This window comes from Castor canadensis, chromosome 7, assembly GCF_047511655.1.
Source record: "Castor canadensis chromosome 7, mCasCan1.hap1v2, whole genome shotgun sequence".
Classification (NCBI taxonomy): domain Eukaryota; kingdom Metazoa; phylum Chordata; class Mammalia; order Rodentia; family Castoridae; genus Castor; species Castor canadensis.
The window spans coordinates 63645598-63672176 of record NC_133392.1 but is presented as its reverse complement, the minus strand read 5'-3'; the positions used below and the strand labels follow the sequence as shown (position 1 = coordinate 63672176).

The following is a 26579-nucleotide window of genomic DNA, read 5'->3' as shown; positions in this document are numbered from 1 at the left end:
GGACTCCTGGACATGAACTATAAGTCTGGGAGGCAGGCCTTGTGGCAGGAGAGGAGGTGGTTTTGTACCTTTAATTCACTGTTCTTCCTCTCTCTCTCACTGCTGCATCCTTCAAAGATGTGACCCTTTTTGTTCTGGCCTTTTAAACTCCATCATCCCAAAGGGAGACAAGCAAACTAGCTCAAAAGTGGTACACTCTGAGCTGAGAGCACAGAGTAGATCATTAAATTCTGGCTGCTGTCATATTTGGAGTCTTTTGATTTCAGAATGGGTATTTGGTGCAAGGGACCAAGCACCCCCAGTTTTTCCCCTAACTGCTGTTCTGTGCAGAGTTAAGATCCTGTTGGAAGAGTAAACCCTAATGTAAACCATGGACTTTGGATAATGATGTGTCCATATAGGTCCATTGATTGTAACAAATGTACCACACTGATATGGGATAGTGGGAGAGGTTGTATATATGCGATGGGGGTATATAAGAATTCCATACCTTCTGGTCAATTTTGCTGTGAACCCAAAACTGCTCTAAAAAAATAAAGTATAAAAGCCAGGTGCTGTGGGTCACGCCTGTAATCCCAGCTACTTGAAAGGCAGCGACTGGGAGGATCAAGGGTTCAGGACCAGCCTAGGCAAAAAGTTAGTGAGACTGTATATCAATCTAATGGCAGGTGTGGTAGCATGTGCCTGTGATCCCAGCTAAGAGAGGAGAATCTTGGTCTGAATCCAGCCCCAGGGAAAAATGTGAAACCCTATTTGAAAAATAACCTAAAGCAAAAAGGATGGGGGCATAGCTCAAGTGGTAGAGCACCTGCCTATCAAGCCCGAGGCTCTGACTTCAAACTCCAGTACCACCAAAAAGAAAAAAAAGTATAATAATTAAAATTAAACAAACAATGTCTGTTGGGTGTAAGGCATGCTGATAGACTCAGACAGCCGTGAGAGAGTGGCCAGCCATGGGGAGTTGAGCAGAGGAGCTGTGTAGTGCTGACAGTCTGAAGTCTGAATGGAGTACGTTCTACCTGTGATCTGCTTGCTCTCTGCTCTGAATTCCTCTAATGAATAGACTTTGTCTTCCTTTGTGCTGAGCTGCCCCAGCAGTTTCGATCACAGTCTAATGTTGTGGTTTAAGCAGCACTTCTCAAACTTTTATGTGCTTATGAATCAGCCAGGGATCGGGTCAAAATTCAGATCTTGATTCAATCAGTCTGGGGGAGGGGCTGAGATTCCTCACCCCTCACAGTCTCCAGATGATGTTAAAGGTCTCTGTGTGGAGAGGCCTAGGTTTGTGACTTTGGAGTCATGTTCACTGGGATTGAATTTGGGAGTTTCTGGTTAGAAGTTGTGACCTCTAGAAAGTTATTTAGCCCTTGTGTGCCTGCCTCTGTTTTGTCAACTGGGCCTCTTCATAGAGCTGTGAGAAGGTTCAGCAAGCAACAAAGGCTAGGAAATAGAGATGATGAAAATAGAGATTCCAACTCCCAGACCCCTAGCCTGAACTCAGTTCATGAATTATTCAAGCCAGGCTGCCATTTACCTTGGGCCCAGGGCCCATTCAGCTGACAGTAAGTATTAGCAAAAACAATTGCAAAGAAGATAGAAACATTGACTCATGATTGAACTTCTCTTAAATCCTGCCCCTGGGTGGAGAGTCCTGCCACAACTCCCTTGGGGAGCAGGCTCAGTCCCCTACAAATTCCTAGGCAACAGGCCTCCTTCACACTTATTATTGCTGCAGATGTATCTTAACAGTGATATTTTTTTCAGTGTTCTGTGTTTTTTTTTTGGAGAAATCTGTTAACTAAAGGGCAAATTGTTGTGTAGGGTTTTTTTTTTTTTTGGTAGTACTGGGGATTGAACCTAGGGTCTTGCACATGCTAAGCAAGCACTTTACCACTTGAGCTATGCATTCAATCCTGTTGGGTAGTTTTGTTTTTCTTTTTCATCTACTTCGTTAAGTAGTTCTTGAAGAATTGGAAATAATCATTCGGGTCGTGGGGTTTTTTTTTTGTTGTTTTGTTTTTTTTAATGTACTGGGGCCTTCACCTTGAGCCACTCCACCAGCCTTGTTTTTGTGAAGGGTTTTTTGAGATAGGGTCTCCCAGAACTATTTACCTGGACTGGCTTTGAACCACGATCCTGCTGATCTCTGCCTCCTGAGTAGCTAGGATTGCAGGCTTGAGCCATGGGCGCCTGGCTTGTTGTGGGTTTCTCAATCCTCAAAGGTGTGAAATATCAAGGAAAGGTATTTAGGTGTTTTGGCATGTCCTTCCTTCCACTGATTTTAAAGAATAATAATTAGGATCCAAGTGCCTGTAGTCCTAACTGTTGGGAGGCTGGGCTTGTGGGAGGATCATGATTTGAGGCTAGCCCAGGCAAAAAGTTCACGAGACCCCATTTCAACTAAGCTGGTGTGGTGGTACATACCTGCTATCCCAAGCTATGTAGAAAGCTGAAAGGGGTGGATTGTGGTTCCAGGCCAGTTGGGGCAAAAAAGTTTGAAATCCCATCTCAACAGGAAAAAGGGTGGGCATGGTGAGGTGTGACTGTTGTCCCAGAAACAAGGAGAAGCTTAAAATAGGAGGAATTATGGTTTGTGCAAAAAGTGAGCCCCTGTCTCTAAAAACTAGAGCAAAAAGGGCTGGAGGCTTCACTCAAGAAGTAGAGTGCCTGCCTAGCAAGTGCAAAGCCCTGAGTTCAAACCCCAGTACTGCCAAAAGAAAAAGAGTTAGTAATTAGGCTTATCACTGAAGTATAATAGTGCCTTGTATTCCTTTTCCCAGATCTTCCTGTCTTTACACCTTCCCTGGCTTCATGCCCTGTCATTACTGTACAATGGGCTGGGTGTCAGATTATTTTATTCCACCTATCCATAGCACCCTTTACTTCTACCTCACAGCTCTTGATACAGCTGTGCTTAGTAACATATTTGTGTAATTGCTGTGTAAAGCCTGGCTTCCCCCTTTGCCTGGAAACTTCGTGGTGGCAGACAAGGCTCCTTCTCTTTATAGCTATATGTACAATGGTGCCTGCTTCAGGGCAGCTGCCTAATGCACGTTTTTGAGCCAAGACGAGTGGCCAGGGCTGGTGGACAAATTGGAACTCTTGTACTTAAAAGAATAGACAAAGTGATTCCCCAGTCATTCTGTAATAAAAAGGATCTTGATGTCAGTTTCTCTTCTAGTTCTACCACTTAGTGATTTTGGGCTGGTTTATTTTGGAGCCTCAGTTTCCATTGCCTTCATATTGGGTCATCATAATGCAAGGGCCCAATAAAATAATGCATCTAAAACATGTGGCGCAATGCTTGTCATAAAGAAATAGCTCATATAATTTTGATTATTTGGTTACTGATTATCTGCTGGTTGGTGCTTAGAATGGCATGATCAGATTTCTCCTCTTGTTCCCAGTTCCCTGTTAATTTTCTTTATGAATTAGAAAAAGCTAGCAGTCTTGCTCAGATCATTCTCTCTCCTTACCCCTCACCATTATGGTGTATTGGGTGCCTTGATCTGGGCATGCCTCAGAGCCATCCACATTGGGTGGTCTGGAAGGGTTAGTCTTTCCTCTGCTGCTCTTCTGCTAGTTCCTTCCCACCTGGGCTCCGTATGTGACCTTCCTGGAGAAGGACAAACGCCAGTGACTCTGTGTCTGGGGAAAGGCCTGGGTGCCTGCACCTCTGGCCCTATTCTCAGGCCTGGGGGTGTAAGGGGTATCTAGGTGAGGCAGGGCTCCAGGCCACGCCTTGGCAAGGTGGGCCACTGGGGATCTTCTGGGAGTGGTTGTTAGCATCCTGCTTGCTGTCCTGTCAGCTTAGCATCCTGCTGCTGTTAGTCAGCTCCCTAATGAAGCTGGTCTTTGGCTTCTGGGACAGCTGATTTCCAGGGGAGTATTTGTATTACATACTTTAATGCTTTTTAATAGCAAATTTTTAATTAAATGGAAAGTTCTTTTGGAAGCAAGGGAGCAGCCACAGGAAGACTCAGCATGAGGTACAAAGTGAGGAGGGAGTTGGTGGAGGTGGTGGGTATTTGGGGATAGAGCAGGTTGAGCATGCTGGCTGAAGTGGGTGGGAAGGTAGCAGGGGTCTGGCTATAGCTTCTTCCTTCTGTCCTGAAAGCCCTCCCCTGTTACCTGCAGGCCTAGGGAAGCATGTAGGGTTGAAAAGCCAGATAAATCAAATCAGGTAGGTAAGATGATGTGGATGTGTTAGGGAGTCATTAGGCCCTGGATCTAGCCCTGTTAGACCTAAGTCCTCATTTGTCAAGTGAGGAGAGCAAGGGGACTGTAGTAATGGTTCACTGCCTCCTGGCATCTGGATCTTGTATTTTGTGTTCTGATTGATCTTGGTTCTTCAGTGTGACAGGGATATAGGGAAGCACCTCAGCTCTTAGGAGATGCTCTGGCACTAGGGATGGGAGAAGTCTGGGCCCATCAAGGAAAAGACACCGTGACTTCTTTGTATCTAAGCACTTCATCGTTGGTTTGATGTCAGGCCATTCCTGAAGTACTCTGGGAGGTGCTGAGGACTAGAGCAAAGGTCAAACAGAGGGAGTCTTTTGGAACACAGGTCCTCCATCAGAAGAGTTCAGGTTAGGGGAGGGACAGGAACATTGGGGACAGGCAGCCAAAGCAAGTCCTGTTTGTATTAGAGTGATGCTCAGGGGATGGCATTTAACCCAGAAGTGGCTTTGTGGGCAGAAGCTTGAAGAGGAGACCTCAGAAGACATTAGGTTGGTCTTTTGCCCAAGAGCTTTGAAGGTAGAATTGGGAAGGGATTCTGCTTGCCAGCCTTTCCTTGCACTTGGTGAATTGCCCTAATCTTCTCCACGCACTGCCCTCTTGGACCCATTAGTGGTGCTGTTGTAGGTACATTTGTGAGTAGTCTTTCCTGGGGTCTATTGTTTGCTACTTATTTTGTGGGCTGCTCCCCATTTCTTGTAGGGTACTGTGGAGTGAACCAGCTTTTGAAATCAGAGAGGCCTCAGTCCACATCTTGACCCACCACTTTGTAGCTCTTTTGGCCTTTAGCAAGAGACTTTGAATCTTTGAGCCTTCATTGTCTTCTTCTGTAAAGTGAAAATAGCATTCATCTTAGGGAGGTGTAATACTCGTTGAAGGCAGGAACCATGTCTGTCTCTTGTAAATATACCACCTAGCCCAGGGTCAAGCACACAGTAGTGCTCAGTAAATGGTTATGGAATGAGTAGTGTATGCCAAGAACCCAATATGAGGCTGGCATAACAGTAAGCAGTTGATAAGTGATTATTGTCGTTGTTGCCTGAATGTATATGTGACCTCCTGTGTTCACCATCCACTTTCATGCTTCACTGGCCTTCCTGCTAGGCTCTGCTTTCCACCTTCTTCCACTCCCCTTCATTCTGCTGTTCCCATTTGCTCCTCTGAATGAGCTCCCAGGCTTTACCATCTTGTCATTTTTCCATCCCCTGCCATCAGCATTGCTAGGTATTTCTCAGTCTGTTATACCACCATGTGATATGTCCCAGGACTACTTTTCCTGGGACTAGCCTCTAGTGGCTAGTCTCCTGCTTTTATCTATCTTGCCTTCTTAGCCATGAAGCTTCTGGTTTTTTTTTGCCTCAGTCAGAGGTAGGATCTGAGTACTGATCTTTTGCTGTGGCTGTGTAATGTTGGCTTGGGGGTACTGGGCATGTTGCCACTTTCTCTGCAGCTCCTTCGGAAGGGAGCCCAGTGATGCTGACAGGATGGAACCAGGGTGGGGTTGCTAAGGAGGAGAATAGAATTTCTGAGTTTTCTCTCTGTTAATCTCTGTCCCCATCTCCTCTCTTACAGTGCGCCTCCATGACAGTATTTCTGAAGAAGGGTTTCACTACCTCGTGTTTGACCTGTAAGTGCCACTTTCTGAGGGGGTGGGGGCCTTTTCCTCCAGCTGGCTCAAGATGAAGTCTTGGGAAAAGGCTAAACTGGGTCTTCAGCCTCTGCCAAGGGTCCCTCTCCTTTGTCTGAGGGAAAGAACTTGATTATGAACTTCCTCTGGGAATGGGCCAGGTTGCCAGCCTGAAGTCCCCCAGGGGTTTCATTGCTCACTCACTCTCTTCAGAACTTGAACCCCACGATGGTGTTGTTCTTGCATTTCTGTTCTGCAGTGTATCTTGCACAGATGTTTGTTTTCTTGTTTCTTGGTGTGTTGTCCTTACTGGAGAAATAAAATACAGTTCTTTGCATGACCTTAAAAATTCTGGGAAGTTAAGAGTAGCTTTTATTGGTTGTGATACTGGGCTCCATTTGGTCTCTCTTCCACTTCTGTTGTGCTTTATTATCTTGAAAGTGGCTCTTTACCTCCTGGAAACTCTTCTCCAGTATTGTCAGGGTTGGGTTTCTGTGTCCTTGGTCTCATTATTCTTCAACTTTTGTAGTAGGTCTGTCCTTCTTGGACAGCTATGTGTTAGTTGTTCATATTGGCTTCAGACAAAGCTAAGACTTTTGGGGTAGATTGGATATTTTCTCTTAGGTCACTGTATCTTCATTACTGCCTCAGGGTTAACTAATCTGTAGGTTATGGAAAAAAAATGTCTGGAAAGAAAGGAGAGTCCATGATATCCCAAGGAGAAGCCCTATGTAATTGAACTCTCAGATAAATGGAACTTGGAGTTGGGATTTTTCTAAAAGCTGTTTTACAATGAGACTCTGTTACTGTTGGATGCTGGGGTTGGCCAAGTGACCCTTGCCTAATTTGACCATTTCTTCTTTTGGTTGCAGTGTTACCGGCGGTGAGCTATTTGAAGACATTGTGGCCAGAGAGTACTATAGTGAAGCAGATGCCAGGTGAGATGAAGGCTCCGTTGTTTTAGTGCAACTCTAGAGTTTAGGATTGAAATAAGTCTTGGCCACTTTAGGGGGCCTGTGTTGTATCTATTCAAATAGTCTTTGGAGAAGATCAGAGAACAAGATTCTGTGATCTGAACTAGGGCTGCATTCTGTGGGCAATGTTAGAAGTTAAAAATTCAACACCCCCAAGTCATTTTCTTTCAAAGCCTTTTCCAGGACTTCTTTACCCTATTACCCCAGAAATACCTTTTCTTTGCACTACTGTCACAAGGGCCCTCTCTACATCTTTTTTTCTTCTGACAAATCCTAGTATGTACAAGCCACTGAGCTGAGGTCTTGGGGTAATCAGAGATGGAGAAAGCATAATATCTGAAGGAGTATGAAACTGGGGAGCTTCCTTGAGAGCCTTTGGCCTCTGTCACCCTGTCCCTTAACTACCATGGCCAGCTTCAACATGGGGCTCCTCAGACTAGGGGACTGTTCCCCAGGCCCATGCTTAGCTCACAGCTCTCCATGAAAACCCTGCTGGCGTCTTCATGTGACACAGCAGAATTCCACCCCCACCACAGCTCTCAGGTGCTTGTTTGGCCTGCATTTCCCACCTTGGCTCTGTCCCCTCTTCCTCCTCCCCAATCTCACTTCTCTCTGAGGGTGACAGTCCTTACAACCTGGTTACCATCCTGCCTGCAGCTTATCTGATTTATGTGGTGGCTCAGGCCGCCTCTGGAGAGTGGGGGAATGCAGCTTCCTCATGAATTTCTCAACCCTGAGCAGCCAATGTCTGCTGATCAACTTCAGATGCTTCAGGCTCAGGAAGAATTCTCAAGTGGGGAGATGAATTCCAGTGCCAGTAGGGGAGGACCAGGCTATGGGGGCGGGGGGAGGCGTTGATAACTCAGGGAGGTAGGGGGTGGGGTGGAGAGGAGGGAGATTGTACCAGTGGGCTTGGCCTGGCTCTGCTGGGACACTTCGCACTTTTGCCATTTTTGGCCAGAAGGCTCTCCCTGCTAGCTGGGCTCTGTTCTAATTATACATTTCTGTGGAGAGTTGCCTCTGCAGCTCAATCTTAAAGTCCCTTTGGCCCACTTTTGGACTCTATCCGGTGGGCCCCAAGCCTTAGCTACTAAGGGCCCAGTAAGACCCTTTGACTTTTGTAGGAGCCTCAGCACCAGATATTAGAGAAAGGAATCAAAAGTCCAAACCACACAGCCCAGCAAGCCTGGATACTCTGGGGACCTGCTCAGCGTACCTGGTGGGACCTGATGACTGGGCAGTCTATTCTCTAGGCCAGGCTTCCTCATCCTCAGTGCTACTGACCTTTAGGTCAGATAATTTTTTTGTTGTGAAGGCCTCTTCCGTGCATGATACACTTGGAAACATCCCTTGCCAGTAGATGCCAGAAACATCCTCTCACCTCACCAACTTGTGACTGTCAGAAATGTCTCTAGACATTGCCAAATGTCCCCTGGGGTTGGGGGGCAAACTCACCTCCAGTTGAAAACCTCTGCTCTAGACTGCTCAGAGTTCCTGCCAGGGGTGTGACTGCAGGGCTGGCAGGAGAGTTTGCAAGGTGGACCCTGCTCAAGGGTAGAGTGCCTGTTTTGCAAGCACGAAGCCCTGAAGTCAAACCCCAGTCACACACACACACACAATTAGTAGAGGTAGGTGACTCTGGGTTTTTCTATGCAAAATCATGGAAATGCTCCTCAGGTGCCCTGCTTAGAATCCCTTAAGTATAGTGTTTCTGAAAAGAATGTTTGTGCTTATTTTATCTCCCCTAGTAGATGATAAACTTCAGAGTCTTGTTCAGCTTTATATATAGTGTGGTACCAAGCACAACACCTTAGAGTCACTCAGTAAATGTCTCAATAAACAAAGGAGTGCACTCATCGTCAAATCAATGTTGGTGCTCTCTTAAGTTGCTGGCACAAGCTTCTTCTCCAAGAAAAAGTTACTCTATGAGGAAAGAGAAAGAAAGAAGGGGTAGTGTGGCCTCACCTTTGTTAGAAGTCTGGGGTGCCTCCAATCTCAACAGACTTGTTGTGTTGGACCTTTACAGTAAAGCTGTATGGTAGACCTGTGTTCTGTCTCTCCTCTGCCCTTTAGTTAGTGACCCTGGAAAAATCACTTAGTCTATCTGGGTTTCAGTTTCCTATTCTGTAAAAAAAACGTTGGTAAGGATGTGGAGAAAGGGAATTCTTATACACTGTTGGTATTGTAAATTAGTACAGCCACTTTTTGAAAACAGTAACTAAAAATAGACTTATCATATAGATCCAGAAATCCCACTACTGAGTAAATATCAAAGGAATTGCAGTCGGTATGTTGAGGAGATACCTGCATTCCCACATTCATTGCAGCATTATTCACCATAACCAAGATACGGAAATAACCTAAGTATCTATCATCAGAAAAACAAAACAAAACAAACAAACCCTGGAAATTTTGTCATTTACAACATGGATGAACCTGAAGGGCATTATGTTAAGTGAAATAAGCCAGGCACAGAAAGACAGATACTGCATGATCTCACTTGTATGTGGAATGTAAAAAAAGATGTTCTCATAGAGGTAGAATAGAATGGTGGTTACCAGGGGCTGAAATGGGGGTGGAGTGGGGGAAAGGAGCTATGTTGGTGCAGAGTATCACACTGGAGGAGTAAGTTTTGTATTCTATTGCACAGCAGGTGACAATAGTTAGTAATAATGTATTTTAAAGTAGCCAAAAGAGGATTTTAAATGTTCTCACCCAGAAGAAATGATAAATATTTGAGGTGATGGATATGCTAATTAGCCTGATTTAATTAGCCCACTATAAATATATACATATACATATATATATATATATACATGTATGAAAGCATCACATTTCCCCCATAAATAGACACAGTTATTTGTAATTAAAAATAAAATACCACTTGAAAAATAAAATAAAAACAAAATAGGTTGAGCTAGATGAGGTCCAAGGCCTAAGGTTCTAGCTTATTGTTCATTTATTCTCTGAACCTGTGACCCATTGTTAGGAGCTTTCGGTCAACAGCATGCTGTCTTAGATGAAGTGGTCTAACCTGCACTGACATTTCTTCTCTCGCCTTTTCAGCCATTGTATACATCAGATTTTGGAGAGTGTTAATCACATCCATCAGCATGACATTGTCCACCGGGACTTGAAGGTACTAACTACCCAGTCCTCTTCTCCTTTGTCTCCTACTTGTGATACATTGGCGCCACCTGGTGCCAGGTAATGGTACTATGGCAGCCCAAATTGGGCTCCCTTTGGACTGTAGGATGGGTGCTTCACAAGGTTCTCCCTGTTCCTTCTGCAGCCTGAGAACTTGCTGCTGGCGAGTAAATGCAAGGGTGCTGCAGTCAAGCTGGCTGATTTTGGCCTCGCCATTGAAGTGCAGGGAGAGCAGCAGGCTTGGTTTGGTAAGAGTGACCCTGTCTTCCCAGAATGTAGCCTCCGCCCTTCCTCCTCTTCCTGGTCTACCTTCCTCTTTCAGAACTAGAAGCCAGACTTTTAATGGTCCTGGCCTTCTTGGAAAGTGGAGGAAGGTGGAAATGTGCAGCGATCTGTCCTGGCCCTTCATGACTCAGTGCAGCGAGTCTAGCTGTCAGGGCTGCATTCTTGCTGTCTCTGGGGAGGCGTTGAAGTTCCTGGTAGGCACATGGACTTGCCCTGTGATTTAGATTCCAGGCACTATAAGAAGCCTAGCCTGTCATCTCTTACAGCCTGTGTTCTGGGAACTTACGAAGCAAAAGCAGCAGGAATGGAAGGGCTTTGGAGGAAATTGTGGATGTAAGCTTACTGAGAGAGAAAGTGGGTTCAGTGTGCCTCTACCTTCTCTTCTGCTACAGGGTTTGCTGGCACCCCAGGTTATTTGTCCCCTGAGGTCTTGAGGAAAGATCCCTATGGAAAACCTGTGGATATCTGGGCCTGCGGTAAGCCCATTCCATGCTCTTAGCTTTTTTATGTTAAGGGTTCTTGGCTTCTGGTGATGGCGACAAAGAGGAATTGCTATTCCTTATGGGTCCCACAATGCCTGGTGTATGTGAAATCATGGTGTTCGCACTCGTCCCCTGGGAGGGCTGTTCCTATGATACCGTCCTTCCCAAGTAACTTCCTGGATTACGTTGCATCCTTCTTGGAGAGGGATTTGCCCACGCCTTAGAGGATAGATTATGCTTATAAAAATCTCTGACATGACTTGGTGACATGAGGAGTGAGGCACAGCAGGGGGGCTAGTGGCACAGCATTATCAGCTGGCATCCAGTTCTAACTCTGGTCTGACCCTTGCCTTTCTGGGTGGCTCTGAGCCCTGCATGGCCTTTCTTGGTACCTCAGGAAGTAGGTGACTGACTCCAGTGACCGTGTGTTCTGTCTCATAGGGGTCATCCTGTATATCCTCCTGGTGGGCTACCCTCCCTTCTGGGATGAGGATCAGCACAAGCTGTATCAGCAGATCAAAGCTGGAGCCTATGATGTAAGGATGTGTTTTCTGAGAGCTGAGCAAGCACCTTAGGAAGGACAGATTTCCTGACCCTCAGGTTCTGTCCAAGGGAGGTGGTGTGTTTACTGTGTCCCATGATACAAGGGGTGTCAAGAGACTTTGAGGACCCAGGGATGGGCATACAGGACTCAATCTTGCCACCCTGTGTGCAGGGAGCAACCTTTTATTTATTTATTTTTCTTTCTTTCTTTCTTTCTTTCTCTCTTTGGGGGACATTTTGGTATCTAAAAAGTTAAGGAACCCCCTGAAGCCCTCTGATTTTTATTTGCAAAGAATGGCGAAACCATCTGGTGTGCTGCATCACACAGGGAGAAGTCTGGAGGCTCCCTCCACTACAGTGGGACCTTGAATGCATTATCAAGCCTGTTTTCTCTTTATTAGAGAGATGGAGTTGAAGCAGAGAGTGTTGGAGTTCCCTTCCTGGTCTGATTTGAAATTCTGGCCTTTTAACCATGATTGTTCTTTTCTTCCCCAGTCTTTAAATTGACACACATTCTGGGATATTCCCAGGATTTTTCCAACTCAGTAGGGCAACTTTGGGCACCACAGAGTATCCCAGTTGTAGGAGTTGGGACAAAAGCACTCTACATTTCAGGATCTGAGGCTTATAAATCACATATCCCTCCTCCCCTCTGTTCCTGCTCCTCAGTTCCCATCACCAGAATGGGACACAGTGACTCCAGAAGCCAAGAACTTGATCAACCAGATGCTGACCATAAATCCAGCAAAGCGTATCACTGCTGACCAGGCTCTCAAGCACCCATGGGTCTGTGTAAGTGTCTTTTTCCCAGGTCTTGCAGATTAGGGGTGGCAGCCCTCCATGCACTCCCTTTACACTCCTTTTTAACAGCAGAGAATCATTTTGGTCCCTAAGCAAGGACCTAACAGGAGGTCTGAATGGGGCCCAAAGTCAATAAAAGTCATGTGGGGACTCAGGGAGCAGAAAGGACTAACAGAGACTTTTACTCGTTTCTCCCCCATTTGCTCTTGTGAGGCTATGATTTAGATCTGTTCCTGAACGAGGGTTTAGATTGACCCTGGCAGACTCTAAGTAGTTGATAATAGAAAGCAATTGGTAGAACCCAAGGTGAATTCCCAAGCCTAGGGCATACCCAGTTCTCAAGTCTCAATAAACTCTAATGGAACTGTGACCAGAACTCAGTAAATAAACAAAAGAGGCCTCTGAGCCTCTGACTAGCCTTTATGACTAGCCTCTGAAGCTAGTCATAAAGCTTCTGTGCTGAATCCCCAAGAAAGCTCACTAGACTATCTGTGTGGTTTGATATACTATGTTTTCATACATAATTCAATCAAATATCTACTTTCAGACAAAGAAACAGTATGGTATAGTTAGGCATCTTGGCAACCATGGTGCATTTGTTTATTTGTCTATTTTGTGTTTATTGAATGCCTCTTTGTGTTGTTTTTGTTTTGCAGTACTGGGGTTTGAACTCAAGGCCTATACTTTGAGCCACTCCACTAGCCCTTTTTTTGTGATGAGTTTTTTCCAAGATAGGGTCTCTCAAACTATTTGTGTAGGCTGGCTTTGAACCGTGATTCTCCTGATTGCTGCCTTCTGAGTAGCTAGGATTACAGGCATGAACCGCTGACACCCAACTTGTTTTTGTTTTTTGGTGGTACTGGGGTTTGAACTCAGGGCTTCATGCTTGCTAGGCAGGCTCTCTACCACTTGAGCCACTCTGCCAGCCCTTGAATGCCAATTCAGTATTGGTACCAGGCAGATGCTCAAGATACAAAGAGAAATGAAGCATGGGCTCTGTTCCAAAGATATAGCAAGACAGACCCTCAAACAGACAATCATGCTACAATGTGACAAGTATTCGTTAGAATGACTGCAGGAGTTCCTGCTGTCCCTGGCGGGTGTTGGGGTCACCAGAGGCTGCTTGGAGAAGGTGACCTCTGTCCTGATTCTTGGCAGATGACTAAGAGCTCCCTAAGATGTTACTCTGTAGACAGAGGTTAGCATGGGCCATGGAGAGAGGCCATGGGAAATTGTCAAGTGTAAGGAATGTTAAGTAGTTTGGTTGTCGATGAGACTGTGACTATAGGAATGTAAGAGAATGAGGCCAAAAAGATTCCATGACATACAAGTTTCTGCCTAACAAGTTAGGATTTTATTCCAAAAGCATGGAGAGCCATTTAAGAGTTTTAAAGAGAGTCTGAAATTTGCATTTAGGAAAGATCACTTTGAAAGCTGTGTAGAAAATGAAATTGATGAGAGAAGCTGGAGGCAGAGAGCTCAGGAAGCTGTCTAAGCAAGACTAGATTAAATCTTAGCTAATAGTAGAGTTGGGAAAGTGGTAAGTGGAAAATTCAAGAGATATTTAGGACATAGAATCTGAAAGATTTAGTGACTAATTGGATTTGGGGAGTGAAGGAGAGAAAGGGGTCAGCGGGTATTGCTAGGTTTTGAGTTTTGATTCTGTGCTAATCAAATTCTTACTGTGAGCTTGTGTTTTTCAGAAGGAGAAGGGATAGCTACTAAACACCTGCATTTAAGGACAGGGAGAGTTAAAGAAGTCAGCAAAAGGGCCAGAGAATGAGAACTTCCAAGTAGAATAAGATACAAAAGCTAAGAAACAAGAGGTCTTAGTAAGGGAGCATCATTGATCAGATGCTGTAAGAATTCCTGATAAAGATGTAAAAGAATGCACAGCCTTTGACCAATGAGAGACTGTTGTTCCATCATTTCACAAATAGTGGAGTGAGGTAGACAAGGAAGTGAACTGAGGACGGACCTGGAAAGGTAGGCAGTGAAGGGAGAAAACCAATACTCCTTAGAGGAGGATGGATCAGTTTTGTTTTTGATTGATATGTAGTATACATATTAATGTAAATATAATTCGGTACATGCACAGAGTGAGCACTGTTCAACTCCATCCTGCTTTAATCCACAACCTCCCCTGCCCAGCCTCTAGTAATCACTATTCTACATTCAAGTCAACTCTTTTTTTTTTTTGTAACTTCCACATGAGAGAGAACATGTAGTACCTGTGTTTGTGTGTCTGGTTTATTTTACTTAATGTAATGTCTTCCAGTTCCAATGGTTTTTTGTTTTGGTTTTGTTTGGTTTGGTATGGTTTTTTGGTGGTATTGGTGGTTCTTGCCAGACAGGAGCCCCCAGGTCTTTTGCTTCCTGTATTTTTCCAGTAGGGTAAGCTGGGGCCAGCCTGAACCATAGTCTTCCTATTACTCTTCCCACATAAGTTGGATGACAGGTGTGTACCACCACGTCCAACTTTTTATTGGCTGAGATTGGGTCTTGTGGACCTTTTGCCTGGATTAGCTTCCAACTAGAATCCTCCAAATCTCTGCCTGCTGAGTAGCTAGGATTACAGGTGTGAGATATATACTACACCTGGCTCCAGTGGTTTTTTTGTTTTGTTTTTTAAAGATTTTGTTTAAGGAGAAATTTAAATATTTATAGACTACAAAGAAGAATCTAGTCCACAGAAAAGAGTGAAAGTAATGACTAATTGAGGAAGCAAAGATTTGAAGAACAGAAATAAAGAGGAACCCCCCCTGAGCCCAGGACGGGGTCCACCCTGGGCATAAGGAAAAAAACTTCCGAGACTCAGATTAGGTTGGGTGTAAGTGGAAATCAGCTTGTGGGTGGGGTTGATGTGGAAGCAGTGTGTACAGTGCTCATTTCAAAGAGAACCTCTCATTTCTCTTTGTGGAAAAGTTTTCACTGAGGAAGAGAAGGTGTAATGAGACTTGGGGAAGGTAGAGAAGGTGGGGAGAGTTACTTCAAGAACCAAGAAGTAACTCTTGCCCTCAGGGATGAGGGCAAGGATTGTGGGTTTGTGGGTATTAGGCTCTAGGTCCAAGATAGCAACAGCAGAGGGAACACGGAGCAACTTAAAATGAGCTCTCCAGAATTGAGGAAGTACTATGTCCTGAGGGGTCATTTCGAAATCCTACATATCTCTGTAGACCTTGAGGATATGACTATATAATAACATTATGTAATAATGGATGCTCATATTGGTAACTCTGGGTCATCAAGAAAATGTAGACCATGTCTGGTAGATTCTGTTTAAGGAGGCAAGAAAGTTAGTAGTAAATACATTGAAGAAAAATGTCCATCCAGCTGGGCATGGTGGTTCACACCTGTAATCTCAGCTGTTTGGGAAGCAGAGATAGGAGGATTAAGGCTCAAGGCCAGCTCAAGCAAAAGGTGTTATTGACACCCTGTCTGAAAAACAAAACTAGAAACAAAAAACAGGAGCAATTCCCAGTACCACCAATAAAAAAAGAAAAGGAAGGGAAGGAGGGAGGGAGGGAGAGAGGGAGGAAAGAAAGAAAGGGAAGAGGGAAGGAGGATTTCCATTCAAAATGATGAGAAGAATTGATGCTTTAAGGCAAAGATCCTTAGCTTTTCAGCTCAATCTTCGTTCAGGACCTCATGGGTTATGTTTAGAGGGCTCTTGGAAGGAGTGAATATTCTCTAGAGAGCAGGAGCTGGCCTTTCACTGCTCAGAATCTGGACCATAGAGACTTTCAGTAGACAGTTGCTGAAGAGGTAACTGAACAGGATCACAGCACACCGGATATTCTCTCCCATTCTCAGCCAACTTTGTCCAAAGAAGATTAGAAAGCTCTCTGAGCACCCTCATCTAGCATCAGTTATTGGTGGTATTTTCATGTTCAGATTGTCCTTTCATTACCTTAGGTTTGAGGGAGTACTTTTGGTCTAAAAGCATCTTTACCTCTGTGACCTCATTTGATCTTCAAAGCAGCTCTGTGGTGGCAGAGCACAGAATCTTGACCTGGCATGGCTATTGGTGCCAGGACTAAGGTGAAGGGCAGAGGATGTGGGCTGGGGTTTTCACAGGCCTGTCTGTTTGGCTTTCAGCAACGATCCACGGTGGCCTCCATGATGCATCGCCAAGAGACTGTGGAGTGCTTGCGCAAGTTCAATGCCCGGAGAAAACTGAAGGTAAGTCTTCTTTCTGGGCCACTAGCCTTCTAAAACTGGACCTTTTAGCAGTGCAGCTCCTGACCCATCACAGGAGGAAGTCCTCCTCCTGCTAGAGCTGAGTTAGGAAGGTTGTACATTTGGAAGTACCAGAAACCTGATGTCTTCAGGCTCTAGCCAGGAGCTGCTTTTGCCTGAGGCCAGGCTACCCTTTTCTAGAGTACACTTGTACTTATTGTTCCCTCCTCTTTCCCCAGGGTGCCATCCTCACCACCATGCTTGTCTCCAGGAACTTTTCAGGTATGTGTTCCCAGCTGTGCACTTTAATTCTACAGAGGTGAGTGGGTCAGAAATAGAGTATGGCCATCTCAGGTAGCACAGGTGTCTCATGTAACACCTTGAGCAGGATAAATCAGGATCCTGTTTTGAGGGGCTGCTGCTCCCAAGTCCTGTTACTGAGATTCTTTGGGGACTTGGAGAAACTTTTGTAAGGGCTCAAATTCTATTCCTTAGACTCTCCCAAAAGTAGGCTGCTCAGCCTCCTATGTACCTTGTCCCTGTATATTCTTACTCAATTCTCTGAAAGCTCGTAGGCTTTTAGGATTTTAGCCAGTCTCTAGGGTATTAAAGAATGTGCTGGAAACAAAAAAAAAAAAAAAAAGAGAAATGAGGTACCATGAGTTGTTTCAATTGCTACTCACTAAGATGATCTCTTCATTTTGTCCAAGCAGAGATGCCCAATAGAAATTATTCCAGAAGTTTAAACCTTTTATGATGACCCAGGTTTAAAGTAGTCTTTGTGATACTAGCTGTAAAAGTAAAGAATCAGAGACCACTAGCTAGGAGGAAAAGATCTCGCTTAGATTTGCATGAGGAATTGGGAGAGTTGGGATCCAGTAATTTGTAAATCATACTTGACATTTCTTTTTAAGATGCAAGACACTCCAGTTCCCATTCTCACCCCACCCCCATCATTGTTTGCCCTCAGTTGGGAGCACAATGACTTTTCTGTGAGGAAAAGATTAATGTTAAGACTTAACTGAAGACAGGCAGGTCTCTCCCCAGCTTGCTGTTGCCCCGGTCTTCTTCCTTCTAACCCCCAGCCTTGCTGTTGTGATTTAAGATTTCCCCCCTTTCCACTTTTTATCCTCCTAACAAGACTTCCTCCCTTGCTTTCCTCCTTGCCGCATGGAAAAAGGCTTGTGCAGAAGCATACCAGCCACCAGTCAGGGTTGGCAGTCACTCTGAGGAGGGATTGCTTCCTTGAGTTCGAGTCCTGATGGGCTCAGCAGTGCTTACATCCTAGTTCCAGGTAACCCAAGGGCCTTGGCTCAGAGGAGGCTGCAGGCAGGAAGGCTTCACAAGCTCCAGCCTGACAGTTGCATTGCTCCAGAGTGTAAGGACTGGGTAGTGAGCCCAGGGATGCCCCATCTTGTACCATCCCCTGTGACCCTGGTTTGGGGGTTCATTCTTATGTTGTGGATATGCAGTGGGGAAGATTGTGGTCCCAGATTCTTCCTCTCCTAGAGGGGAACAAGAGTAAGCGGTTGGCTGCCTCCCATGGAGATGGAGTTGTGGCCCCACACTGTGCTTCTTGTCCTCTAATTACTTGTATCTTCTACTTTCTGGGCTTAAAACCTTTCTAGAGGATGCTCAAGGACATTTCTGTGTTGCCCCTGGAGTGGTGATCTGTCCTCTCTCCTCTGAGTCAAAGAAATATGAAAACAGACTACTGTTTCTCTTCTAGCCTGGTCAGTCAGCAGCAAGAGTCCTGTCCCATGGCCTGGAGCCTCCAAATCAACCTCTCCCTCCATTTGGAGAAATTGATTTCCTGGTTTCAGGCATATGGGCTGTATGTTAGGACAGAGCAATAATTAATCCCTAAAGAGCCTCCTGTCCTTATTGCCCAGACCTTGTCTGGTTTTTTTTGTTGTTGTTGTTTTAATTTTTGGCAGTACTGGGGTTTGAACTCAAGGCCTTGCTAGAGAGGTACACCATCACTTGAGCCATTTCCCCAGCCCCTTTGAGCTCACTTTGTCCTGGATCAAAGAAAACAAAAACAAAAACAAAACTAATGTTGCAAGTGTTCCAGAATGGCCTCTTTTGTTCAGACTCTGGGACAGGTGAGAACAGAGCCTGTCTCCAGAAGCTTTTGCGGAAAGAACTATCTACAGGTGTAAATCAAGAGGGACAAACACCTGTGTTTGTTTAGTCATGAGCTGGGCTATTTCCTTAGTTGACCCCAAATAGCATATACAGTTTAGCTCTGGACTCTAGAAGCTTGGCAAATGGTAAAATCAGAGCTTCCAGAACACTTTACTTTGGCAACCTTTGTTTTCTTTCTACGGGCTGATTTCTTGGACATCTTTTCCCTCAGAGCACTGTGAACTACAAGCTGAGAAAAGCTGTCTCTCTTGGCTGCCTTCCTTAACAGGGAGAGTGACCTGTGTCCCTTAGGAGCCTGGGACCCATCTATACGTGTAGCTGCCCTAGGGATATGGGGACATCTAGGCTCCCAGAGCTTCTATCCTATTTGGAATGTGGTAAGGGGAAAGGGTTGCTCTGTGCTTCAGGCTCTTAGATAACCAGCTTACTTGGGTCCTAGTAAGTGATGATCTGAAGTTAAGTTTCAATAGCCTCATAGCTTTCAGCGAGGGTGGGGTTACCTCAGAAAGGGATATCTGTCTCCCACCAAGTCAGGCTTTTATCTGTGAAATCTCACCTGAGGTGGTTATGGGACAAGCACTGAAGCCATCTTCATAAAGTAAAGGCATGGTATTCCCTTTGCCCTGTCCAAGCCTGGTCCTCTCAGGTCCCCAAACTGCTGCAGGGCTGGCTGCTCCTGCCTCCTCAGCCTGCCTCCTGGCACCTCTGCTCCCTCAGCTCGGCTGGCTTGGCCACCGCCACCTGAGTTCTGCTGTGTGTGGCAGCCAGCGGTTCCTGGGCCTCGTGCTGGGGCATGCTCGCTGCTGACTGGCCCCCGTGGCTTTGTGGCAGCTCTGTGCACTGAGAGATTGTATCCCCTCAGTTGGCAGGCAGAGCTCCGCCCCCGCCTCGCCTGCCGGGAGCGCCGCCGGCCTGGCCGGGCAAGGTACGTGGCATGAGTCCTCCCCGACCGCCTGCCTCAGCTCCCTGCCACCCCACCAGGAGGGCCAGCATGCTAGGCCCACTCACCAGGGAGGCGAGTTCCATGCTTGCGGGCTGAGATGGGCATGCCAGACGGACCACCTAACTTGGCATCTGCGAGCGCATTGGTGTTATAGAGCCCCCTAACCAGCCGTGCATGCTGGGCGCTTGCCAACTCTCAGGAGACAATAGCTTGGGGATGTGGAGCTGGACAGTAGGAGGGTTTCCTCCAGATGGCCTAAGGGCCTGACCTGCAGACTACCCTGGGCGTGGCTCAGAGCTGCCCAATGTTAGGACCAGACTTCTGTAGCACTGGTTAAAACCCCACAGAGGAAGCCACAACCCTCAAAATTGTGAAATCTGGTGTTTGCAGGCTTCCAGGTCTAAAAGGCTATGAAGTACAGAAGCCTTGGAGTCAGCTGTCCTGGGGTTTGGACCCTGAGCAAATTATGTCAGCTCTCCCAGCCTTAGGTTCCTCATCTCCCAGGTGGGGATGAAAAACAGCATGGTGATGCTTCAGATTATGTATGTCATAGGCTCTCAATTCTGCCTGTAGAAGACAGCCAGCTACCTGGGAGCTCATAAAAGTTCCTGATGCCAGGCAAATAAAAACAAAATCCTTAGTGAATGGGGCAGGCATAAGCATTGTTTAGTTTTCCAAGTGATTCTAGTGGGCAACCCAAGTTGAGAACTGGCTGGTGTAGTAGGTGGTCAAGACTCACTAGTAAACACATTTAAAGAATAATTTTCAAACCCAGCATGACTAAAGATAGAATCAAAGGTCATTTTTTGGAGCCAGACTCTTGTAATGAAAAGATCCCTATTTTCACTGGTAGAAGGTGGGACACAGGTTAGGTAGGAATGGCCACCTGAAGGACAGAAGAGCAACAGTAACATCAGTGGTTGATGAGTCTGCATTCTGCTAAGTGCTTTTCAGGCATGGTCCCATTGGATCCCTACCTGTGTTCTGTGATCCACATACTGATTTATCCCATTTTATAAAGAAATTGAGACTCAAAAGGTTCAAGTGACTCACTCAAGGTCACAGAACTAGCAAGGAGCGAAAACAAGATACAAACCCAAGGCAGTCCATGCAGATCAGACAGTTTGATTACTTCTCCCTTTGCCCCCAGGACTCTCCCCCACCCACTGTCTACTACTTTTTCTGTGGCCTTTGTAGCCTACTGGTGTCACCAGCCTTTTGGTTTGGAGTTCATTGGCTTTGAGCATCACTCCATGCCTGGCTAGAATTTGTTTGACAGTTCATTATTTTGCCACTTCTTCTGGCTTATGGGTTTGGAGAGTCTGTGAAAGGGTGACAGCTAGCACCCAGTAAACGTGGTGAGGTCCTGTCCAGTGAAGGCTTCAACCCCGTGGCAAAATCCTCCTGTAGGTGGTCCTGGTTTCTGTGTCTGTCTGTCCTCATGTCTGAGTGAACTGTGAACACTTGTTTCTTGAGAACACTTTGGAGATGTCTTGCATCCTTCCTGTGTGGCCATCCAGAGAACCTCCATGGCTTCTAGGGATGGAGCCCTCACTCTTTCACCCTGGTACTCTGCTTCCAGGCCTGGGTGGAAGCTGTCACGGGCAGTGTTCCCAGTGCCCCAGACAGCTCCAGTACTGAGTGTGGTTTCTCCTCCTAAGCACAGGATGTCCATTTCTGCTGAAACCTCTTCTGTGGCAGAGGAGGTCCCAGGGTGCCACCCTGAGGGCTCTGACATCCTGGAGGTACCTTTTGTGCAGAGAGGCTATTGGGAGGGCCTCTTTCAGGGGCTTAGAGACCCTTGGCCTCCTTGTCAGCTCAGTAGTCTCTTACAGATGCAGCTGCCAGACTTCAGGTTGGAGAGAGGTACTATGCAGGAGATGTGACTTTCCTCTTTATTTTACAGCTGCCAAAAGCCTATTGAACAAGAAGTCAGATGGTGGTGTCAAGGTAGGTGTGTCTCTCCAGCCCTCTGACCAGAGACTGGCCTCTCTCCTAGCAGCTATTCTGGGAGAGTCTATGTATCTTGTTCCCCCTCTCCCTGGGACTCTTCCTTCCCTTGCTGTTCTGCTTTAAACCAGAAATCTTTATGCTCAGAACAGCAGGTTTCACTGGCCTGAGAGGGAAAAAGGGAGAGGATTCTCCCCTGACCCTAGCTGAATGGGAAAGATGTGGGGACAGTGATCCAAATTATAGCTTCCCAGAGCTGATCCTGAGCCTGACTTCCACATGGACCTCATCTCCAGAGATTGACTCATGTTTTTAGGCCACTTGGTTAAAGTTTTGTTTTTTTTTTCCCCCTGTTTTAGTCAAATGAAAACAGTTTGCCTTGGTGACACAGGCAGGGTATGGGGCTCAGAAGCTAAAGTCACTATAATTTTGGTCCTTTTGCGGGGGGGTACTAGGGTTTGAACTCAGGGCCTTGTACTTGCTAGGCAGGTGCTCTGTCACTTGAGCTACACCACCAGCCCTTTTTGTGTTGGTTATTTTTGAGACAGGGTCTGGTGTAGCTGGGATAATAGGTGCACATCACCACCACACCCAGCCATTGGATGAGATGGATCTTTTTGCCTAGTGCCTTGAACCACTATCTTCCTGATCTTTGCTTCCTAAATAGCTAGTGTTACAGGCCACCACCCCTGGGTTGGCTCTTTTGTTCTTTTTCCTTCTGGAACCCAAGTCAGATACTACTGAGTGAAACTTTCTCAAAGATAGGCTCCTCAGATAAAGGTGAGACCAGTTCCCTGTAGGAACCAGCAGGAAGCCCTGCTGGGAGTGACTGCTTGGCTGAGGTGAAGAGAGGTAGATGGAGTGCACATAGATACTTTGGAGCCAGAAAGAAATGAGACATTAGATAGTTGTTCATGATGTCTTAAAGTCTACCAACGTAGACCACAGAGGATTTCAAACCATGAAATTATCCAGATCTTCAAATCTCCCAACAAAAATTTAAATTGGGCTTTTCCCAGGATCTTGTGTCTGCCGTTGAGATATGCACGTGTGCTCCATTCCCTTTCCTCACCCATTCTTCTTTCCCTTGTTCTCTGCATGTGTGCTTCTGTTTCCTGCCCCTAGAAGGGGAGCTTGGGTTCCACACCTGATGATACGGAGCTGGGGCTGCCAGGCAGCAGCCTCCCCTCCTTCCCACCCTCCCCCCACCACCCCATTCTGGGCACAAGAGAAATGAGTGGAGCAAATTAGGGAAAAAGGGCAGGTTTACTTGGACAGAGATTTTGGATATTTCTATGTAGGGAAGAAGCTAAAATCAATCACTTTACAAAGTATTTAATATGTACCTATCAGAGGTCTAGTGCCCAATGTGGTTCTGAGGGACACACAGGTAGTGCAAGAAGTGATGAAGTTTTCATCTCAACTTAGAAGAGAAAATAGGCACACCTGGAGTTAACTCTGCACTGCTACTGTGCCCTCTGTGGGGTGATTCAAGCCAGAAGCTTATGGGAAAAAGCTTATTGGAGAAAGCTTAAGGAATGTAGGAAGATTGGAGCCAGTCAGTGATTGCCTCTAGGGTATGAAATTGGAGTAGAGGGCAGGATGGAGAGAAATATTATTCATTTTTTGCTTTGTACACGTCAATGTACTTTCTTTAAAGTGAGAGTGTATTACTTCTATAATCTAAAAACAATAAAACATGTTTTTATGAATCCTCATACATACCAGTGTTCTCTGCCCAGAACAGGAGGTGGTAGAGACATGACAAAAAATAAAGCAGGGGATGTAGCTCGGTGGCTTAGTGCAGCAAGGACCTTGGTTCAATCTCTAGCACTGAAAAAACAAAATAAACAAAAAAGACCAGCTGCTGGGTGCTGGTGCTCATGCCTGTAATTCTAGCTACTTGGGAGGATGAGATCAGGAGGACTGAGGTTCAAGACTAGCCTGGGCAAATAGTTCAAGAGACCCCTGTCTCCAGAATAACCAGAGCAAAATGGACTGGAAGTGTGCCTCAAGCAATAGAGTGCCTGCTTTGCAAAAAAGGCTCAAAGCCCCTTAGTTCAAACCCCAGTCCCAGCAAAAAAAAACATAAAAGTCCAACTGGCTCAGTGTGGTTGAGCAGAAGAATTGGAAGTTTGTGTATTAGGCCATGGACAGTACTGCCACTGAGTAGGGAAGCTGTGGTAAGAGTGATAATAAGAAAGATTTGGTTGTTGTGTTTTTTGGGTTTTTTTGGCAGGACTTGGGTTTGAACTCAGGGCCTTGTGTTTATCAGGCAGGTGATCTACCACTTGCAACACTCCCAGCCCGGTGGCAGAGCATGTGTTTATTATGCACAAGACCCTGGGTACCAAAGGGGAAGATTTGGCTGAGGGTACCTGGGTGAATGGAAGGAGAGGAAAAGCTTCACAGATTTGTCAGTTAGGATTTATTGCAATCTGGGTAGAGCTGAGGATAAGTTGATTAGAAATACAAAGGGTAATATTCAAAATACTTGACTAGCAGGAAAGCACAGGCCCTGACTAGTCAGAACAGGGGTTGCCATTAGCTGTCCAGCCTCAGCTGGGAATACCACCTCCAGTTAGAGGTGTTTCAGAAGAGGCTCACACTGAACATGAGATTTAAAAAAGGATTTATCAGGCTAAGTGTGGTGGCGTACTGCTGTAATCTCAGCACTTGGGATGCTGTAGCAGGGGGATCTTGAATTTGGGTTCAGCCAGGGCTGCACAGAGAGTTCAAGGCAAGCCTGGGCTACAAAGTAAGACCCTGTCTCAAAAGAATAAAAGGGATGGAGTATGGCTCAATTGGTAAGAAACTAACCTAGCAAGTACAAGGCTCTCAGTTCAAATCCCAGTACCATCCCAACATCACCAAAAAGGGGGATGAGGGGGGCTAGAGGTGTGGCTCAAGCAGTAAGCACCTGCCTAGCAAGCATGAAGCCTTGAGTTCAAAGCCCAGTACTGCCAAAAAAAAAAAAAAAGTCCAGGTTTCCAGCTTTGAAGGTTGGATAAATTGGTGGTGCCTCTGCTAGAAATGGAAGTGATTGTGAGGGAAATGCCTATTTCGGCGGGAAGAGTTGTCTTCTGACCACATTGAGATTGAGGGAAAGATGGAGTATAGAGGTCGGCATGTCTTTAAAGGCTCTATGAACCAACCGCGTGATGCACTGAACACGTAAGTTTGGGACTCACATGAGTGCATTACCAAAGCACACCCGTCAGCCAGTGTTTATTAGATGCCTGCTGTGCCCCAGGAGCTGGTAAGGCAGTAACATCATCCATCCTTTTAGGTGTTCACAGTGGGGGAGAGAGGACAGCCACCAGTTCCTGTGCTGTCTGATAAGGTCTCTGGAGGTGTGCACAGGAAAGGCGTGGGGGCGGGCGTGGGGCAGGGAGTTTGGGGAGGAGCAGACATACCAGATCAGGAGAGGGCCCAGGAACTGAGTTTGAAGAACTAGTTGGTTTTTGCCAGGTTGAGTAGGGAGAAGGATATTCCTGACAGAAGAAATAGCACTTGTGAGATGCACAAATATGAAACTGCATTGTGGTTCTGCAAACTTCAGGATCTTCTACCTGGCTGAAGGGAAGAGTGACTGCACAAAACAGAATATGAAACACAGCAGGGATTGCTGAGCTGAAGGGGAGAGGAACCATTAAGAAGAGGGCTTCTTGTTTTTTAGTTTTGGGTTTTTGGTTTTTTGTTTTTATGTTTGTTTGGTTTGTTTTTTTTTTTTTTTTGAGATACTGGGGCTTGAACTCAGGGCCTTCACCTTGAGCCACTCCGCCAGCTCTTTTTTTGTGTGTGATGGGTATTTTCGAGATAGGGTCTCACAAATTTGCCTGGGCTGGCTTCAAACTGCAATCCTCCTGATCTGTGCCTCCTTTACAGGCGTGAGCCATTGGTGCCCGGCAAGAAGTGGGTTTCTAACAGAACTTTATAGATGCTCATCCCCAAGATGAATGTTAAATGCAGCCATGTAACATTAGCTTATGAAGCTAATTAAAAATATAGAGATTCCAGAGCCAAAACGTAACTTAGTAGTAGAGTACTTGCCTGGCATACACAAGGCCCTGGGTTCAATCCCCCAAGCACCACAAAAACAAAACAAAAATACAGATTCCAGGGTGTAGCCTGGAATTCAGATTCCAGATGCCTTGAGTGGGAGACAGAATCAACTTACCTTCTCCCACATGAACCTAAAGCACATGGTTTAAGGAAAATTGTGTGTGTGTGGTGGGGGTAGTTATATGTTAATAAGAGGCTGGAAGAAAAAGGTTTCAGCAAAGGAAATGGAGAAAGAACAAAGGTGGGGAAGAACAGAAGTGTGAGCAATGTTAGATCCTACGGGAACACTGAAAAGGAGCCCAGGCAGATCAGAACCATTAGATAAATGAAAACGTGTGGGGAATCTAGCCCCATTGTGTCTGAACCACCCTGATACATGCCTAGGAGGTGAGTGTTATGCTATGCTCTTTTGAGAAAAAAGTTTCAGTATCATGGTGAGACTAGAGACCAAGAAGCAGTGTTGAATAAGAAAAGAGCCAAAATTAAAAGGTCAACAACAGGGGTTGAGGGTACAGCTCAGAGCAGAGCATTTCCCTCGCATACCCCAGGCTCTGGGTTCCGTCTTAGAAAGCACCACATTTTTAATACATAAATCAATAACAGATTGGCTGGGAATGTATTCACAGCAGGTGTGATGGGGTGAGAATCTCTCTCTCTCCCTCCCTCTCACTCTCTCATGCGCTCTCTCTCTCTGACTGGGGTTTGAACTGATGGGAATCTCTTTTTATTGAAGAGCTTCTTTAAAGAAGAATCTCCCCTAAAACCCAATGGCAAGATGATCGAAGAAAAACAATTTACTATCTGAAGATGAGAATGTAAACCTGGATAACAAATATGGAAAAACTTTTAGCCTCACCAGTTTCAGAGAAATGCAAGTTGACACAGATGCCGTTTTTTGGCTTTTTGAATTGATGATGGTAGTGAAAACCACAGTGGTCCTTTCTAAAGCAGCCTGCGGGTCAAAAGCCATGAATCACCATCCTCCTGATCTCAACCTCCCAAATAGCTAGAATTACAGGTGTGAGGCACCATACCTACCCTTTCTTACCTCCTCCTTCTACTTCAGGGAATTTCTCATTATTTTCCTTAAGAAGAAATTCAGAATAGGGAAAAGATGAAAGCAAAAAACATTCAATATGACTTTATGTGAAAAGATTGGAGACAATTTCAAAAGCTAGTAAGAAAGTGACTAATTA

At 45.7% G+C, this 26579-nt stretch overlaps 1 protein-coding gene across 29 annotated transcripts in view; it reads left to right on the top strand.

The window, feature by feature from the left end:
- The window catches only part of Camk2g (calcium/calmodulin dependent protein kinase II gamma), a 60108-nt gene that overhangs the window by 17264 nt on the left and 16265 nt on the right, over window positions 1-26579 (top strand). For 15 of the 29 annotated variants that reach the window (XM_074079200.1, XM_074079192.1, XM_074079204.1 and 12 more), the window contains exons 4-13: window positions 5812-5866; window positions 6739-6804; window positions 9907-9979; window positions 10133-10235; window positions 10665-10748; window positions 11196-11290; window positions 11967-12089; window positions 16197-16280; window positions 16517-16559; window positions 21275-21318. In XM_074079200.1, the coding sequence (XP_073935301.1) occupies window positions 5812-5866; window positions 6739-6804; window positions 9907-9979; window positions 10133-10235; window positions 10665-10748; window positions 11196-11290; window positions 11967-12089; window positions 16197-16280; window positions 16517-16559; window positions 21275-21318 (770 nt within the window). Of the gene's footprint in view, window positions 1-5811; window positions 5867-6738; window positions 6805-9906; window positions 9980-10132; window positions 10236-10664; window positions 10749-11195; window positions 11291-11966; window positions 12090-16196; window positions 16281-16516; window positions 16560-19287; window positions 19351-21274; window positions 21319-26579 lie in introns of all 29 variants that reach the window. The other 14 variants (XM_074079197.1, XM_074079186.1, XM_074079191.1 and 11 more) reach the window with 3 other exon arrangements.